This window comes from Salvia hispanica, chromosome 2, assembly GCF_023119035.1.
Source record: "Salvia hispanica cultivar TCC Black 2014 chromosome 2, UniMelb_Shisp_WGS_1.0, whole genome shotgun sequence".
Taxonomy (NCBI): domain Eukaryota; kingdom Viridiplantae; phylum Streptophyta; class Magnoliopsida; order Lamiales; family Lamiaceae; genus Salvia; species Salvia hispanica.
Genome location: NC_062966.1, coordinates 29,036,097 through 29,053,171, shown reverse-complemented (window position 1 = coordinate 29,053,171; position 17,075 = coordinate 29,036,097). Strand labels below are relative to the sequence as shown.

General features: G+C 36.7%; 3 protein-coding genes across 4 annotated transcripts; all 3 read left to right on the top strand.

Moving 5' to 3' along the window:
- The first annotated feature begins 755 nt into the window (after positions 1 to 755).
- Positions 756 to 3,965, top strand: LOC125206735 (receptor kinase-like protein Xa21). The gene is made up of 2 exons (XM_048105971.1): positions 756 to 3,414; positions 3,489 to 3,965. The coding sequence occupies exons 1-2, from the start codon at positions 756 to 758 to the stop codon at positions 3,860 to 3,862; spliced, it is 3,033 nt and encodes a 1,010-aa protein (XP_047961928.1). The 3' UTR covers positions 3,863 to 3,965.
- Positions 3,966 to 5,177: 1,212 nt separating this feature from the next.
- On the top strand, positions 5,178 to 5,756 carry LOC125206734 (calcium-dependent protein kinase 11-like). Its single transcript, XM_048105970.1, has 3 exons — positions 5,178 to 5,303; positions 5,408 to 5,632; positions 5,706 to 5,756. The coding sequence occupies exons 1-3, from the start codon at positions 5,193 to 5,195 to the stop codon at positions 5,754 to 5,756; spliced, it is 387 nt and encodes a 128-aa protein (XP_047961927.1). The 5' UTR covers positions 5,178 to 5,192.
- A 5,614-nt stretch (positions 5,757 to 11,370) lies between these two features.
- Positions 11,371 to 14,121, top strand: LOC125204767 (LRR receptor-like serine/threonine-protein kinase EFR). Of its 2 annotated transcripts, none has more exons than XM_048103495.1 (2): positions 11,371 to 11,822; positions 13,697 to 14,121. In XM_048103495.1, exons 1-2 carry the CDS (start codon positions 11,540 to 11,542, stop codon positions 13,714 to 13,716), a joined length of 303 nt encoding a protein of 100 aa, XP_047959452.1. In that variant the 5' UTR covers positions 11,371 to 11,539; the 3' UTR covers positions 13,717 to 14,121. The 2 variants fall into 2 exon arrangements, 1 of the variants encoding a protein (XP_047959452.1); XR_007173628.1 differs by lacking the exon at positions 11,371 to 11,822 and adding an exon at positions 13,230 to 13,588.
- The last annotated feature ends 2,954 nt before the right edge of the window (positions 14,122 to 17,075 follow it).

Genomic DNA, 17,075 nt, shown 5'->3' with positions numbered 1-17,075 from the left:
TTTAAAGAAAAGTATTTTCTAGATGAAAATCAGAAATACTCAAAGTTCATGATTTTATACTCAAAGATAGCAAAAGAAGTGGTGGTAATGGTGAATCTAACAATTACATGAAAAAGTTTGTTTTTCTCTTCTAGCCTTCAGTGTATGTGATAGTATAGATTGACCAAAAATAAAGTCTACTACTCCCTTAATTTCTTCTCCCTTAATTTCTTCATAATTGAGTTGCTTCTTTTATTAAAGAATAATATCGAGAAGACTTTTAAAATCGTGTAATTATATCGGCATTTACTTCAATTAACGTTTTGTTTATTAAAGCAATCTTAATAAAAGACAAATACCATGCAAAAAGAGTATTAGTATGAATAAAAAATTTGAAACATAATACCCCACGTTAGTTGTTGTTTTTAAACGGGGGAGATTTTGGGTTCAAGCTTATTATAAACGACATGAGGAAAAGAAGAAAGAAAGCGTCCACGTTAATTTGAGGAAGCTATAATATGGCATAAATTTTACGTCGAAGATTAGTCTTCACATTAATTATGTAGAAAATTTGTATATGGACAACAGACCCTTGACTCAAAACATGCACATCACCAAGTCTTTAAGAAATAAATGATGTGTAATTTCCTTCACTTTCTTCAAATATGAACAAATGTTTTGGTTTTGGAAAACTGAGTAGATGATCGTTCTATTTAACTATTTAAGCAAGCCACCAGAGCTATTCTACTACTACAAATCCAATACATCAAAAAGCCATGGCAAAACATTTTATTTCTACTCCCTTCATTATTGTATTCCCCCTCTTCATTTTCTTGACCACCACTCCTTCACATTCCAACAACCATACTGATCTCGAAGCTCTTCTAGAATTCAAGAAATCCATACACGATGATCCACTGCATGCTTTGAGCTCATGGAACGAAACAACGCATTACTGCAGATGGAAAGGCGTCTCGTGCAGTAGAAGGCATCCAAGCAGAGTCGTCTCTCTGTCTCTGCGGTCTCAACGCCTAGTGGGATCGCTCTCACCCCACATAGGTAACCTCTCTTTTCTAAGAATCATCAACTTGAAAAACAACACCTTCAGCGGCCCAATCCCTCAAGAGATTGGTCGCCTCAGAAGGCTTGAAGTGATCGAGTTTAGTAACAATTCTTTGGGAGGTGGGATTCCAACAAACATATCACGATGTATCAATCTTAAATACCTGAATTTGATTGACAATGACCTTAGTGGAGCTATAGTCCCCGAGATGGCTTCTCTTGTCAACCTCCAAGCATTAGGGTTGTCAGACAACATGCTTTCAGGGACTATTCCACCATTCCTAGGAAACCTCACGGATCTATTACAACTTTCGTTAAACGAATGCCGCTTCCATGGAGAGATTCCAGAGTCGCTCGTGCAGCTTAGAAGATTGCAGCTGATAGCTGTGGGTTATAATGACCTAACTGGTACTATTCCATTAGGCCTATATAATATTTCAAGTATCATGATTTTTATAGTTGCTTTCAATCGACTCCATGGAAACATACCTTCCGACATAGGCTCCACACTTCCCAACTTGATGATCCTTTATTTGCAATCCAATCATTTAAGTGGAGCGCTTCCAGCTTCGCTATCGAACTCTTCCCTGATTAAACACATACAATTAACTGGGAACAATTTCACCGGAAAAATGATTGATTCATCAAAGCTTTCATCTCTTGAGATTCTTACAGCTGATTATAACCATTTCCATGGAGATATAGGTCCTGTTTTATCATCCCTCACAAACTGCACTAAACTTGAAGGTTTGACGTTGTCTACAAACCATTTCAGTGGTTCGTTGCCAGATTCCATTGGCAATCTTTCTAATCACTTGTGGTTCCTAAGACTTTACCAAAATCAGTTAAGTGGAAGCATTCCATCTAGTATAGGAAACCTTGTTGGTCTCACCACATTATCAGCTTTTAGAAATAATCTACAAGGTCCAATTCCTTCCTCCATTGGATTACTTCATAAGTTGCAAGTAATTTATCTCTATAAAAATAGACTGACAAACGAGATGCCATTTTCATTAGGCAACTTGACTTTGTTGAACAATCTGGACTTGGGACTAAACAATCTTTCTGGGAGTATACCTAATAGTCTTGGCAATTCTACCAACTTGTTATCATTAGATCTTTCATACAACAATCTCAGTGGTTCAATACCTCCCGAAATTGTTAAGCTTTCCTCCATTGCTGTTGTACTCAACGTATCTCACAATGCCTTGGCGGGTAATATTCCATCAGAAGTTGGCACATTGACAAATCTTGCGGCCATGGACTTGTCCCACAATAGATTATCCGGAACCATCCCAACTTCATTGGGCAGTTGTGTGATGCTCAGCTCGCTTCACCTTGACAGAAATTCTCTTCAAGGTGAGATACCTGAGAGTCTTAGGGCTTTGAGAGGTTTAGAGTATTTGGATATTTCGCAGAATAATCTCTCAGGGATGATTCCAAGTTTTCTTGTTGAGTTTCGCTTGGTGTATCTCAACATTTCTTTCAATGAGTTGCAAGGTGAAGTCCCAACACTCGGAGTTTTCCAAAATGAAAGTGCAATCTCACTTGTTGGAAACCAAGGCTTGTGTGGAGGTATTGCAAGACTAAACCTTCCTTCTTGTCCAACATCACCAAACTCCAACAAGAAAGGTTTAGGTAAAATCTTGATCCCATCTATTGTCGGAGCCATATGCCTAGCGATTGCAGTGTGCTTCTGTGTGATCATTATACACAAGCGACGTACACATCTAAATGTTGGAGCCCCCACATTCCAAGTGCCAGACTTTTTGAGGCTATCTTATGCCGATCTTTTGAGTGCCACAGAAGGATACTCCGAGACAAATCTACTTGGTATAGGGAGATTTGGATCTGTATACAAAGGGACTATCAAAGATGATGATGAGCAGACAGATTTAGCAGTGAAGGTGCTAGATCTTAGAGTAAGAGGAGCTTATAAGAGTTTGGCATCGGAATGCAATGCACTGAGAGGCATACGACACAGAAACTTGCTCAAGATTGTGAGTGTATGTGACAGCACTGATTTTCAAGGGAATGATTTTAAGGCATTGGTGTATGAATTTGTGGCCAACGGAAGCCTCGAGAACTGGCTGCATTCTGAGATTGAAGGCAGGGGAGCTCTCAGTGCTATTCAGAGACTGAATATTGCAATTGATATTGCATCTGCAGTTGAGTACTTGCATTGTGGTACTGATTCCATAGTTATTCATGGAGATTTAAAGCCGAGTAACATTCTCTTGGATCAAGACATGGTCGCCAAAGTTGGTGATTTTGGATTAGCTAAAATTGTGTCAAGTATTTCACAAAATTTGACATCCACAGAAGGAAGCAGTTCATCAGCAATCAAGGGTACCATAGGCTACATTGCTCCAGGTTTAGTTCATACTTTACACTTTTTAATTGACAAATTTTTTACGTGGATATAACTATGTATGTATTTTGATCAGAGTATGGCATGAGCTATGTTGCATCAACTCAAGGGGATGTATACAGTTACGGAGTTCTTGTGCTTGAGATGTTTACAAACAGAAGACCAACAAGTGATGCATTCGAAGGCTGCCTAAATCTCCAAGACTTCGTTAGCACTGCCTTGACGGACCGTGTAACAGAAGTAGTGGATCCGTTTCTGCATCAAGAACTTAATGTGGATGAAAAGTATTGGGATTGCATTGTTTCAATTCTGAGGATTGGAGTGAGATGCTCGAAGCAACTTCCAAGAGATCGCATGTCGATGACAGAGGTTGTTAATGACTTGAAAAAGATTAAAAAAGTGTTTCCAGTTTATAAAAATGGAAGAAATGTTGCTTCGTGCCAACATTGAAATAGTTGTTCCTTTCTATCTGTTGGCAACATTTTCAGTTGTAAAGGCAGTTTCTGTTCACTCTTTTTTTAATTGTGATGTTATGTGTTAAGTCTCTTTTTGATATTCTTCAAGATTTGCAGTTTCTTGATGTTATGTCCCATTGCTATATTCTTTAAGATTTGATGTTACTCTTTGTTCACTATTTAGAGAGCCCTTTTTCATATTTGAAAGAACCATAGAGAAATTTGCAGTTTTTCCATGTTTGTTGTAAAGGTAGTTTCTTTATGTTGTGTCGCATTTTTATATTCTTAAGTTATGTCTAATATTTATATTCTTCAATATTTGCTTATGATACAAGTGTGAATTTATCGAGGTAAATTAGATAAGTAGCACACATGAAATTCAATAATCTGAGAATAGTAATGCATGGATCAAACACAAGAATAACTATATATCTCTATAAGCTGACATTAGAAATTTAAGTTGAATGAATATATATACATACAGCAACATCATGTGTTGTATTTAACCTTTAAATAGTCATTCTCATCACACACACACATGATAAAGAAGGAATGGCAGAGAGGAGGATGAAGAACAGAGATAGAATAATGAGAAGGGTAGAGATGGAAGGATTTTCTATAATATGAGTCCAACTTTAAGTTTATAGTAACAAAATTTGAGTAGAGTGAGTTAATAGAATGTGAGATCTAATTGCTCAGAATAGAAAAAGTGAAATATAAAATTTATGGGCAGGTGGACGAAAAAAAATGATACATTTAAGGGTGGACGCAAGGAGTATAATTCTTTACATATTTCTATGTGGTGTTCCTCCATTTTGGGCAGGTAATAAACCTTTTTACTCGATCCCTTTAGTCCGTCTGACTCTTTGTGCGAAATGTAAGATACACAGATAACAGTTGATAGAGTGATGATCTCATGGACTTTCTGTTGCTCAACTTCGCAGAAACCGACAATGGAATCTTCAGAACAATCTTGAAAGGCAAGATGACATATAGTATCAACGTTTTTATTTATCCTATAGAAACAAATGACATATAGTAATCGAAAATTTTAAATTATGAAGTCCCATAAAGTTTTAGAAACAGAATATTAAATCACGAAGTTTCATTTTTTTCCAGTTGTCTCATCTGTGTACAAAACAACTGATGTTCACAACAACGTTGTTTGATTAAAATAAGTAAAAAAATGCCGTTTTGAACATCACCAAAAGACGTATAAGACAACTGATAAAATTGATAAACTGTAATTTGGGTGGATGCACGTGCAGGTTATAGCGGAACGCCTCTCGGAGGAAGAAATCGGGGGTTTGAGACAGTTATTCAGCATGCTCGATGCAGATAACAGTGGAACAATAACGTATGAGGAGCTCAAACAAGGTTTGAAAAAAGTCGGGTCCGATCTAATGGAATCGGAGATCCTTTCACTCATGAACGCGGTTTGTACATCCCAATTTTTGGGGCAAAAAGTGGCACATTTTTTTCCTATTTACCTATTTTTCCCAAATGGTAAGTATGTTTAAATATTTATGTTTGATTGCAGGCTGATATAGACAACAATGGGACTATAGACTATGGTGAGTTCCTAGCAGCAACATTGCACATGAACAAAATGGAAAGAGAGGAAAATCTTCTCGCTGCTTTCTCCTTCTTCGACAAAGATGGGAGTGGCTACATCACCACTGACGAGCTCCAACAAGCTTGCAAAGATTTTGGCCTGATCGATGATCAGATAGATGAGATCATTAAAGAAATCGACATAGACAACGTAAGTATCCCCTGAATCGCCTTGAAGATTGTAGGCATCTGCTTTTAGTTGACTATGCTTTGAAAATGTGAAGGATGGACGCATTGACTATGGCGAATTCGAGAACCATGAGAGGGAATCTTAAATTTAATTTGGCCGATGCACTCCAAGGTAAACAAGAACACAATGAGGAAGATGAGTAAAATTCATACAATCTTTTCACTTTTTTTTTTCTTTTTTTTTTGTATATGTTTCTGACAAATGTAATCTTGAATTTTTTTATGGTATAAATATTTCGTAGTTAAGCTGTATACACTGGTGCAGAAAGTCACTTAATTCTCCTGCTGTTAGTGATTTGTAGTTGTAGTTTTAAAATCCCTTTACTTTTTGAGATGAGTATGTAATTTGTTGTAAGAAGAAGCATAAAAAAAAAAAAAGAATTTGATGACAGTTCAAGGTTGTCTAGAAGAGGTCTATTCGACATCATGTGCGACAATGTGCCGATTTCAAGGTCTTCTCAATAATAGCTGATGTTCAAGGCAAATTTGGTGTGTCAATCAGTTATAAGAAGGCATGGTATGCAAAGTGAAAGGTTATAGAGTTTGTATATGGTGGATGGGAGGAATCATTTAGGCAGTTGCCAAGCTACATGTTTGAACTCCAGTCACAGAATCCGGGCACAATTGTTGAGTGGAAGCACAATGAGCTGTTGAGTCAGAGACGTACAAATGTGTTCAACTATGTTTTCTGGGCATTTGGGCCCTGCAATACATGCTTTCCAAAAGGCTGCACCGGTGTTAACAATATATGAGACTCACCTCCGAGGAAGATTTAAAGGTAAGCTGCTTGTTGCTTGTGGTTTTGATGCTAACAAGACATGCTTGCCTATTGCATATGCTGTGGTGGATGAAGAAACCAATGACAGTTGGTCGTGGTTTTTGGATCATGTAAGAACTCATGTGGTGAAATACGAGAGGGAGGTGTGCATTATATCAGATAGGCATAAAGGAATCTTCAAAGCAATGAAGTCTGAAATCATGACAAGGGCCCCACAGATACACCACAAATTTTGTTTGGTCCATGTGAGGGCAAATGCGTTGAAGAAACACAAGGGCCCCAGTGTGAAGGCCATGATCAGGAAGTAGGGAGTCTGTACTCAGGTACGTAAATTTGACAGAAGAAGTCGAGCACTATCTGATGTCAGTCGTGGTGCAATGCGAATGCTCAATAGGATTACAAAAGAATGTTGGTCACTATGCTACGATGGTGGACTTCGATGGGGGTGGCCACAACAAACATGTCGGAGTGCTACAACAACGTGTTGCGGGGTGTTAGAGAGTTGCCAATTAGATCTTTGGTTGATTTGACATTTTGGAGGACGGTGAAATGGTGGGTGCAGAAGAAGACAAAAATTGAACACACTGAAGGTGAGTTAACCCCGTGGGCGAGGAACATGCTTGCTAAGAATGACTCAAAGGGGCGAAAACATTACATTACTGTAATTGACCGAGATATAGGAAAGTACCATGTCCGAACTCGAGGAAGAATAGAAAATGGAGTGTCAAAGGGCAACAATGTTCAAATAGTCAAGTATCTAGATTCGACGTGCAGTTGTGGTAAGTGGCAGACGCGGAGAATTCCTTGTTCACATGGTTGTGAAGTTGCTAGAGACAAAGGTCACGTCATGATTGACCTCATAGATAAGTGCTACTACCTAGGTACATGGAGATCACAGTACTATGGTCAAGTTTCATTTGATGCACAAAGACACGAAGATTATTGGGTTGAACCTTCATGGAAATTGCGCATCACCCCTCAGCAGTTGATTCCTAGAAGGCGTGGTCGAGTTAGAAGAAGGAGGATACGTAATCAAATGGATGTCCGCGAGGATGATGAACCGAGAGCTCCCCGTCGTTGCAGAAATTGCGAGAAAGAGGGGCATGACCGAAGAAATTGCTCAGACGGTGCTGTTCAGTAATTTCATGGTATATATTTCCTAGCTTTTGGAATTGAGTTGTGTACTTGAGAGCTGTTAGGTTTTTTATTGACAATTTTTGTTGATTTGCAGGAACGGCTGACAAGAGAGGGCATGGCTTCGAGGCTGAATATTGTTGATGTTTGTTTTTGGGGCATATGTGATGGATCTTATTTGACAGTTACTATGTTTACTTATCCACATTTTGTGGTAGACGTTGTTGACAATTATTATGATTTGTATTGTTACATGCTTGACAGTTATTATGTCAGATGAATATTGTTGTCATTTTTTTCAACCAGGTGGAATGAGTGTTTGACAATCGATACTTTGTATTGTCAATTTTTAAAATTTTTTTGCAAGAATTTACATTAATTATGTGATCCAAACTTGTTTCAATATAAACAAATACCAACATATTTATAAACACAAGTTCACCAAAGACCATTACAACATATAAATTCACACTGAAAGATACATATGACGCCAACCCCTATCAAAAACCTATTTCTCCGAAGGGGTGAATTTTGTTGGAGCTTTCCCTTTGTTCTTCCTTGTTGACAATCCCATGAATACATTATGCATGGCCTTCCCAAACTTACTTGATGAACTCTTCACAGTTGGTCGTGACGATCCCTCGGTTGGTGGTCGAGATATTACTTCTTCATCTTCTTCCCCAGACCCTGATTCCCTGCCCATAGCTTGATCCCCGCCCTCTTCTTCTATCCATTGAATTATATATACATGTGAAACACACAAATAGGCAACAAAACAACAAAAATCAACCCTAAATTCATCAATTTCATCATAAATTCATCAATTTCCTCATAAACCCTAATTTTGCTAAATTAGGGAAAACCTACACAAATTAAGCAATAAATGATGAATGTAGCCAAATTGAAGAACAATTACCGGAAGATATTTGCAAACGGTTGAAATTCGCCGGAAAAAGCTGGAAATCGCCGATTGAAAATGTTGAAATTCGCCGCTGCTCCTCTGCCCGATTTAGAAGTGTTCTGTTCTGCTGCCTCTGCCCGATTTCAAACCCGACCAAAGACGCATAATGTTTATGCGTCACTACTGAAAGACGCATAAGTGTTATGCGTCACTGTAAAAACGCAATATTCTTATGCGTTTCATCTTTAGAGACACATCAGCGTTATGTGTCGCTGCGCAAAAACGCACAACGCTTATACGTTTCATTAACAGTGACGCATGCTCCCTGAGTTAGAATAAATCTATTCCTCTTCATTAAGATGGAATGCAATTAGCTTCCTAGAACAAAAGAAGAATTTTTCCCAATAGGTGGCGCCACCGCAGATCCACCGAGAGGCCGCACGGTTGTTGTTCGGTAGAAGAAGAATTTCATAACTAATATTCTAAGTCTACTTTAACTTAATTTTCAACAAGTAAAGTCTACGTTGGACTTAGAATTTCATAACTACTCCCTCCGTCCCGGTCTCACTTTGACCGAGTACGGGCTTTAAGAAATGTAATGAAAAGTGAGAATGTGGGTCCTACTTTTATATACTAGTATTAGTTTTATAATAAAATGTGAGTAGGAATGAGTTGGTGGAATATGGGGTCCACTACCAAAAATGTTAAAAAGTGAAATGAGTGGGACTGACCAAAACAGAAAAATAGGACAAATTATCTAGGATGGAGAGAGTAATATGGTTACAATTACAAACCACACCAAATTTTCAACCTAATTAACAGAAAGATAATGTACACAACTTTCCAAAACTAAAATTGTGTTCAAACTTGATGAAATTAGAATTTTTGGTTTTGGAAAAATTGAGTAGATGATCTTTTTATGAAAGAAACCAAGCTAGCAAAACTATTCTTACTAATTGAAGACACCAAAAAACCATAGCAAAACATGTCATCTCCCTATATCTTAAATGATTCTTGGAATGGTGCCAAAAATCAGTGGTCTAATCTTTGATCTATGTTTTAATTGCGCAAAGAGCTCCTCAAATTTTGGATAGTTTCCAATAGTAGCTATTTTCTCATAAAAAAGTGAATGTATCAGTTTAACCTCCGGGTAGTAGAGGATATACCCTCTTTAATTCCACTTGTCTATATCATTAACTTGAGATCTTGATCATGTTCTACATGCCATTTATAAAATTTATTAATTGAATCTAACTCGAGCAACGTTTTAAGGGACAGACTAAAATGGAGTAGTTCTTATTTTTAAGGTACGAAGAACTTAAATTTAAGTAGTGGATCTTTCTATCAAACCAAGCTAGCAAAACTATTCTACTACTTGAAGACACCATGACAAAACCTCCCATCTCTACTCACTTTCTTATTCTATTCACCCTCTTCATTCTCTTGATCACCGCTCCTTCACATTCCAACAACCATACCGATATTGAAGCTCTTCTAGCATTCAAGAAATCCATACACGACGATCCACTACATGCTTTAAGCTCATGGAATGAAACAACACATTTCTGCTAGCTAGTGGAATGGTATCAGGGGTGGAGGCAGAATGAGCATGAGTAGAGGCTAAATTTTCATGTAATTTAAATTATTATTAGGAGCTTTTATATACTAATATGTTCAAAATATGAATAAATTTTAAAATTTCACAATAGAAAAAAATTAAAAAATTTGGATTCATTAGGAGCTAAAGCCCTTCCCTCTTTGCACGTAGGTCCAACCATGGAGTCACATGTAGCAAAAGGCATCCAAACATAGCCGTCTCTCTTTCACTGCCATCTCAAGGCCTAGTGGGATCGCTCTTGCCTCAAGAGGCAATCTTTCTAATCACTTGAGAATTGAGATGTTCATAAACAGAAAATCAACAAGTGATGCATTCAAGGGTACCTAAAGTGGAGTAGAACTAACTTACTAAACTTAATTCGATAATGGGGATGGGTCACCAATATGGAGCTTTTGTTTGCCAATTAAATTCAGTTCCTAAATATATTAGCTAGAACTGTGAACTTTTAATACACGAATTTTTAATATTTTTGGGTTTTCTTTTAAAATTGTAATTTTTAAATATATGAACTTTGAATTGATCTGACCAATTTTGGTCAAATTAAAATTATGTAGAGTACACTTAGCATATTACCTACCATCTACATGGCAAAAGATAAAAAGTCACCTCGAAAAACACGTCAACTTCAATTTAAAGCTTATGCGGAGTACACTTAATTATTAGCCATAATGGCACTACTAGCAACCACGTTTGCTTCAATTTACAGAAAAATATTTTCTAGGTGAAAATCAGAGATACTTAGAGTTCATAATTTTATATTCAAAGATAGTACAAGTAGTGGTGGTAATGGTGAATATGCATGTTAACAACATGAAAAAGTTTATTTTTCTCTTCTAGCCTTCACTGCATGTGATAGTATAGATCCATTCACCAAATATAATGTCTAGTACTTCCTCTATTCCTTCATCGAGTTACTTCTAGCCTTCACTGCATGTGATAGTATAGATCCATTGACCAAACATTGTTTTATAGACTGAGAAAAGTTGAATGTTTGTGATTTAATATTTTGTTGCCAAATTTTTTGGAATCATTCAAAATTTAATTAAAATTCATGATTCAAATGACTATTACTCCAAAAAGAGTATTAGTATGAATAAATAATTTGAAACATACTACCCCACTTTAGTTGTTGTTTTTAAACGGGGGAGATTTTGGCTTCAAGCTTATTATAAACGACATAAGGAAAAGAAGAAAGAAAGCGTCCACGTTAATTTGAGGAAGCTATATAATAAATATGGCATAAATTTTACGTCGAAGAAATGTCTTCACATTAATTATGTAGAAAATTTTGTATATGGACAATAGACCCTTGACTCAAAACATGCACATCACCAAGCCAACCAGAGCTATTCTACTGAGTAGATGATCTTTCTATTTAACTATTTAAGCAAGCCACCAGAGCTATTCTACTACTACAAATCCAATACATCAAAAAACCATGGCAAAACATTCTAATTCTACTACCTTCGTTATTGTATTCCCCCTCTTCATTTTCTTGACCACCACTCCTTCACATTCCAACAACCATATTGATCTCGAAGCTCTTCTAGAATTCAAGAAATCCATACACGATGATCCACTGCATGCTTTGAGCTCATGGAACGAAACAACGCATTACTGCAGATGGAAAGGCGTCTCGTGCAGTAGAAGGCATCCAAGCAGAGTCGTCTCTCTGTCTCTGCGGTCTCAACGCCTAGTGGGATCGCTCTCACCCCACATAGGTAACCTCTCTTTTCTAAGAATCATCAACTTGAAAAAAACACCTTCAGCGGCCCAATCCCTCCGGAGATTGGTCGCCTCAGAAGGTTTGAAGTGATCGATTTTAGTAACATATCACGATGCATAAATCTTAAATACCTGAGTTTGATTGACAATGAGCTCAGTGGAGACATAGTCCCTGAGATAGCTTCTCTTTCCATGCTCCAAGCATTAGGGTTGGCAGACGACATGATTTCCGGGACTATTCCACCAGTCCTAGGAAACCTCACAGATCTATTACAACTATCGTTAAATGAATGCCGCTTCCATGGAGAGATTCCAGAGTCGCTCGCTCAGCTTAGAAGATTGCAACTGATAACTGTGGGTTATAATGACCTAACTTGTACTATTCCATTAGGTCAAGTATCATGATTTTTATAGTTGCTTTCAATCGACTCCATGGAAACATACCTTCCGACATAGGCTCCACACTTCCCAACTTGATGATCCTTTATTTGCAATCCAATGTAGATAGGTCCTGTTTCTCTTGATGATCCTTCAGTGACACTTGCATCAAGTGCCATTAAAGACAAAGTGCCATGATAATTATTTTCTCTTGACACTTTTAAGTGCCATAAAATACCATTTTCTAGTAGTGTGAGTTGCAAGGTGAAGTCCCAACTCTCGGAGTTTTCCAAAATGAGAGTGCAATCTCACTTGAAGGAAACCAAGGCTTGTGTGGTGGAATTGCAAGCCTAAACCTTCCTTCTTGTCCATCATCACCAAAATCCAACAAGAAAAGTTATGGGAAATTCTTGATCCTAACTATTGTTGGAGCCATATTCCTAGTGCTTGCAGTGTGCCTATGTGTGATCATTATCTACAAGCGACGTGCACATCTAAATGTTGGAACCCCGACATTCCAAGGGCCAGACTTTTTGAGGCTATCTTATGCTGATCTCTTGAGTGCCACGGAAGGATTCTCAGAGATAAACCTACTTGGTATAGGGAGATTTGGATTTGTATACAAAGGAACTATCAATGATAATGATGAGCAGGCAGATTTAACAGTGAAGGTTCTTGATCATAGAGTAAGAGATGCTTGTAAGAGTTTGGCATCAGAATGCAATGCATTGAGAGGCATAAGACACAGAAACTTGCTCAAGATTGTGAGTGTATGTGATAGCACTGATTTTCAAGGGAATGATTTTAAGGCATTGGTGTACGAATTTGTTGACAACGGAAGCCTCGAGAACTGGCTGCATTCTGAGAGTGAAGGCGGGGGAAATCTTAGTGCTATTCAGAGACTGAATATTGCAATTGATATTGCATGTGCAGTTGAGTACTTGCATTGCGGTACTGACTCCATAGTTGTTCATGGAGATTTGAAGCCGAGCAACATTCACTTGGATCAAGACATGGTCGCCAAAAGGAGACATGTCATAATTGTTGAGTTTCTCATTTAACATGGAGTTACCCTGTTAGAATCAGTTCCGGATATTGAATGGTTCTGTAGGAATTTACTACGTTACACTTTGCCGTTCTAAAAGGTAAGTGGTTTTGTAGGTTTTAAATGTGAAAGACTCTGGTAATATTGTTATATGCTCTGGTAATTTTGTTATATGCAGTCTGGGGAGAAGTTGATTCTCAGGTATATTTGCTTGATAATTAGAATGTCACAAATCATCGATCACTATTTCTCAATAATGAATCATATCAAACCTTGTAGGCTTCTGGTGCTTACATTTTCCTTCCCATTGGATGACTTCCTTCAGTTGTTGAGTGATCAGTTCTGTTATACTCTTTCGATGTCTTAAAATTTCTAGCCACTAAAGAAAACTGACTTGGCTCTAATTTTTATTTTAAAGAAAATCTAATGTTGGTTTGCTGCTTTTAGGTTCTGTTGAAGATGATTAGAGGGCCACTAGTTCTCAGCAATTTAACACATGGATCTACCAGGTACAGGTTATCTAAACTTTCCTGTTCACACTCGAAAGCATTCTGTGTTTCTTAGGATTTAGTCATAAACGCCTTCATTTGATAAATAGCTGTCTTTCTACATTTTTGCTTGTAGATTTTATAGTGCTCATTTTCTTCTTACAAATCATTAGAGTTTACAAAGACAAGATCAAGCTGAATTCGAATTCACAGTGAGTGGTACTTATCTCTACTGCGTGTTTGTTAGTCTAGTTTTCTCATATATAATAACATGGTGTTCTTGATTTTTTCCTTTCTTCTTTTTCCTCTAATTGATGTTATAGTTTCTATTCTTTTAATTTGAAAATACGGATGCTTATGGAAATACATTTCTCGTCTAATTTTCTGTTAAAGATTGATATCTTGTTTTAAGATTGGGATAATGACTGTTTCGTAGTGAAATTATTATTACTTGGTTCAAATTTAGGAAATTTGTTGAGATTAGGATAATGACTGTCACTTATATAAATGACAAGATCATCATCATGTCAATAACGAAGAAATTGAAATAGAACAAGAGTTGGATCGTAGAAATTATTCATGTGAAGCACATAGTCCTCGCATGACTATCATGCAAGAAATGACAAGGTTGAGTGAATTAGATAAGATTTTGGAGTTCAGAGAAGAGTTTGAGAAAGAAGATTAAGATAAATAGATAGAAATGAAGAATATGTCAAAATATGTTGAAACCAGTAGACTGGTTGCCCAAAATCACCATCAACGGTTCCGGACCAGTGTTGGGTCTGGACGGACCATTCGTTTTGGTTCAGCAATGGATCACTACCCTCTATCAAATCGTACCTAATTATCAAATTGTCCTCTAATTTGGAGTTATCTGATCTAAAAGTTAATGAAATAATTTTATAAAAAATATAAGTGAAAAAATTTAATTAACTGTGGAATGTATTAACAAAAAATTGTAAACAGCGATGAAACATTTATTAATGGCTTAATAAAAATTGCAAAATGGGAAAACAATTGGTGGATGAATCATCTTTTCTGTAAATGGGTTTCAATATTGGCCAGGCTCACGGTCTATCATGATCTAGCCCAAATCAATGCTAAATATAAAAATAATTAATTTAAAATTTACAAAAATATTCTAGATACTCTTAAAAGTTAAATATGTACAGAGCCATTTGTTAATAATGTTTATATTTTCTGCGATTAACTTTTTTATAGTAAAAGCACTGTTGATTAAAAAAAATGCAGTATCTTTTTAAATATTCTTTCTGTTCCATTTTAGCCGTCCGCTTTTTATTTTAGTTCGTTCCATATTAGAAGTCCCAGTCAGAATTTTTCATAAATGGTAACAAGCTCCACATTCCACTAAACCTATTTCACTCGCACTTTATTAGAAAACGAATATATAAAAATTACAATTATTGAAAGGAGAAAGAAAAGAAGAAAGAAAAAGAGTCCACGTTATACCGCGTTGGTGTTTAATGAAATGTACGTTGGTCGTTGGCTTGTCAATATCATTTTTACTATAGAAATTAGAAAGTCAAGTCTTCTTATTAATTATTTGAAAATTATGTGTATCAGGATAAAGAGACAGATAATAAATGATGACATTAACGCAGCAATTATGAGATTGTAGATTATAGTAATATTATGGAAACATACAACAAAAATGACCATACCAATTATAAAGAATCAGACACCGTAATTTTTTTAATTCGAAATGTATTAATAATGATTAAAAATTGATTGTATAACAACAAAATCATTATTTGTAAGTTGTTTGAAAATCTTAAAAACTCAAAAATATAAAAGATCAGTTGAAATATTGTTTGCATCTCTACACAACACACACACAACAATTCATTTTCATTACATACAATATAATTCTTTATAAAATCATCTGGTTTAGTTTAGGTGAAGTCGACGCCTCAAAATTATTTATATACTTCCTTCATCCCCTACTAATTGACACCAATTTTCGTTTTCGTCAATTCCCAATTAACAAACCGCACTTTCCACCAACTCTTTCTACTCACATTTTATTATATAAATGATATATAAAAGTATGACTCATATTTCATTAATTTTTTTTGCTATATTTTTTAAAACACGTATCAAGTCAACCGATGCCAACTAATGAGGAAGGGGGAAGTATCAGATTTATTTCATTTTTATATCACGTTTGATCACTTTGAGAAGATTGAAAAGGCTGTATTTCATAAGAAAAAAGGGGGTTAGAAATCATATTGGTGAATTGTACTATTAATTAAATAAGTACAACAAATATTTGTTCGCATTATTTATTGAGTATCTTCGGTGGGAGAGATAAATGGAGAGGTAAGTCATATAACTACCATATTTATTTTTTTATATAAACTTATTCTCAAATGGAAAAGATATTTGAGAAGGTATTATATCTATTTTTATTTTGAAGAGGAATCTTTACCTCTCCATCAGTGCTCACTATCATATTTGCCCTCTTTTCATGAAAACTATTCTCCAATGGAGAAGATATTTTAGAAAATATTATTACACTTTATGTTTTTAATGCATTTTGTACAATTCTTTTAATTTTTTAAAAATGATATACCTTTTTATATATACTTTTCCTTGGAATGTGTTATTTTTTGAAAGGGTATATTTCATTTTTTGAAAAGATAAACATATGATATATCTCTTTCATATACCTTTCCTTGTCAGAGATCCTCCTTTTAAGTTATTGAAAAAACTCATGTCAAGCTAGTAAATTAGAGTGTCTCCGGCGGCGCCCCTCCCACTCGCCCTTCCCATGCCACGTCAGCACTAGCCCCTCCCATTCCACTGCCACATCACTCGCCCCTCCCACTAGCCCTTCCCACAATTAAATTAATTCACAATTAAAATTTAAATTCACGAAAATAAAATTCGACACGAATACGAACGGGAAATACGAAAATTACATTAAAACACAAAATTACATTATAAAAAAAACCTTAGTTTAAAAATAAAATTAAAATTACATAATCCCCTCGGCTTTCACTCCTCCTCCTCGTCCTCGTCCCCGTCGCCCGTGCCGCTGCCACCTCCGACGTCCCCGCCCCCGATCTCGACGTCATCATCATCAATGGGTGGCATCCCTAAATCGCGCCGACATCGGTCGACCATCTCCTTGCACAGCCTTCTCAAGACTGGATCGTGCGTGTTATACCACTTGAAAGTGATCTGCATCAGGGTCTTCGTTTGCTGCGCGCGGGCGAGGCTGTCGTCATCTTCTTCTCCTGGGACCTCCGATTCGACCTCGTAGGACCCGCTGCCGCTGCCGCTTCCCCTCGCCATCCGCTGCGCAGCCTGTTGCC

What these genes read in the sequence shown, in the direction of transcription:
- LOC125206734 (XM_048105970.1), top strand. Translation starts at nt 5,193, where the DNA reads ATGCTCGATGCAGATAACAGTGGAACAATAACGTATGAGGAGCTCAAA. An exon ending in TCCTTTCACTCATGAACGCG is followed by an intron (nt 5,304 to 5,407) that starts GTTTGTACATCC and finishes GTTTGATTGCAG; the next exon opens with GCTGATATAGACAACAATGG. An exon ending in AAGAAATCGACATAGACAAC is followed by an intron (nt 5,633 to 5,705) that starts GTAAGTATCCCC and finishes GAAAATGTGAAG; the next exon opens with GATGGACGCATTGACTATGG.
- LOC125204767 (XM_048103495.1), top strand. Translation starts at nt 11,540, where the DNA reads ATGGCAAAACATTCTAATTCTACTACCTTCGTTATTGTATTCCCCCTC. An exon ending in ATCGCTCTCACCCCACATAG is followed by an intron (nt 11,823 to 13,696) that starts GTAACCTCTCTT and finishes TGCTGCTTTTAG; the next exon opens with GTTCTGTTGAAGATGATTAG.
- LOC125206735 (XM_048105971.1), top strand. Translation starts at nt 756, where the DNA reads ATGGCAAAACATTTTATTTCTACTCCCTTCATTATTGTATTCCCCCTC. An exon ending in CATAGGCTACATTGCTCCAG is followed by an intron (nt 3,415 to 3,488) that starts GTTTAGTTCATA and finishes TATTTTGATCAG; the next exon opens with AGTATGGCATGAGCTATGTT.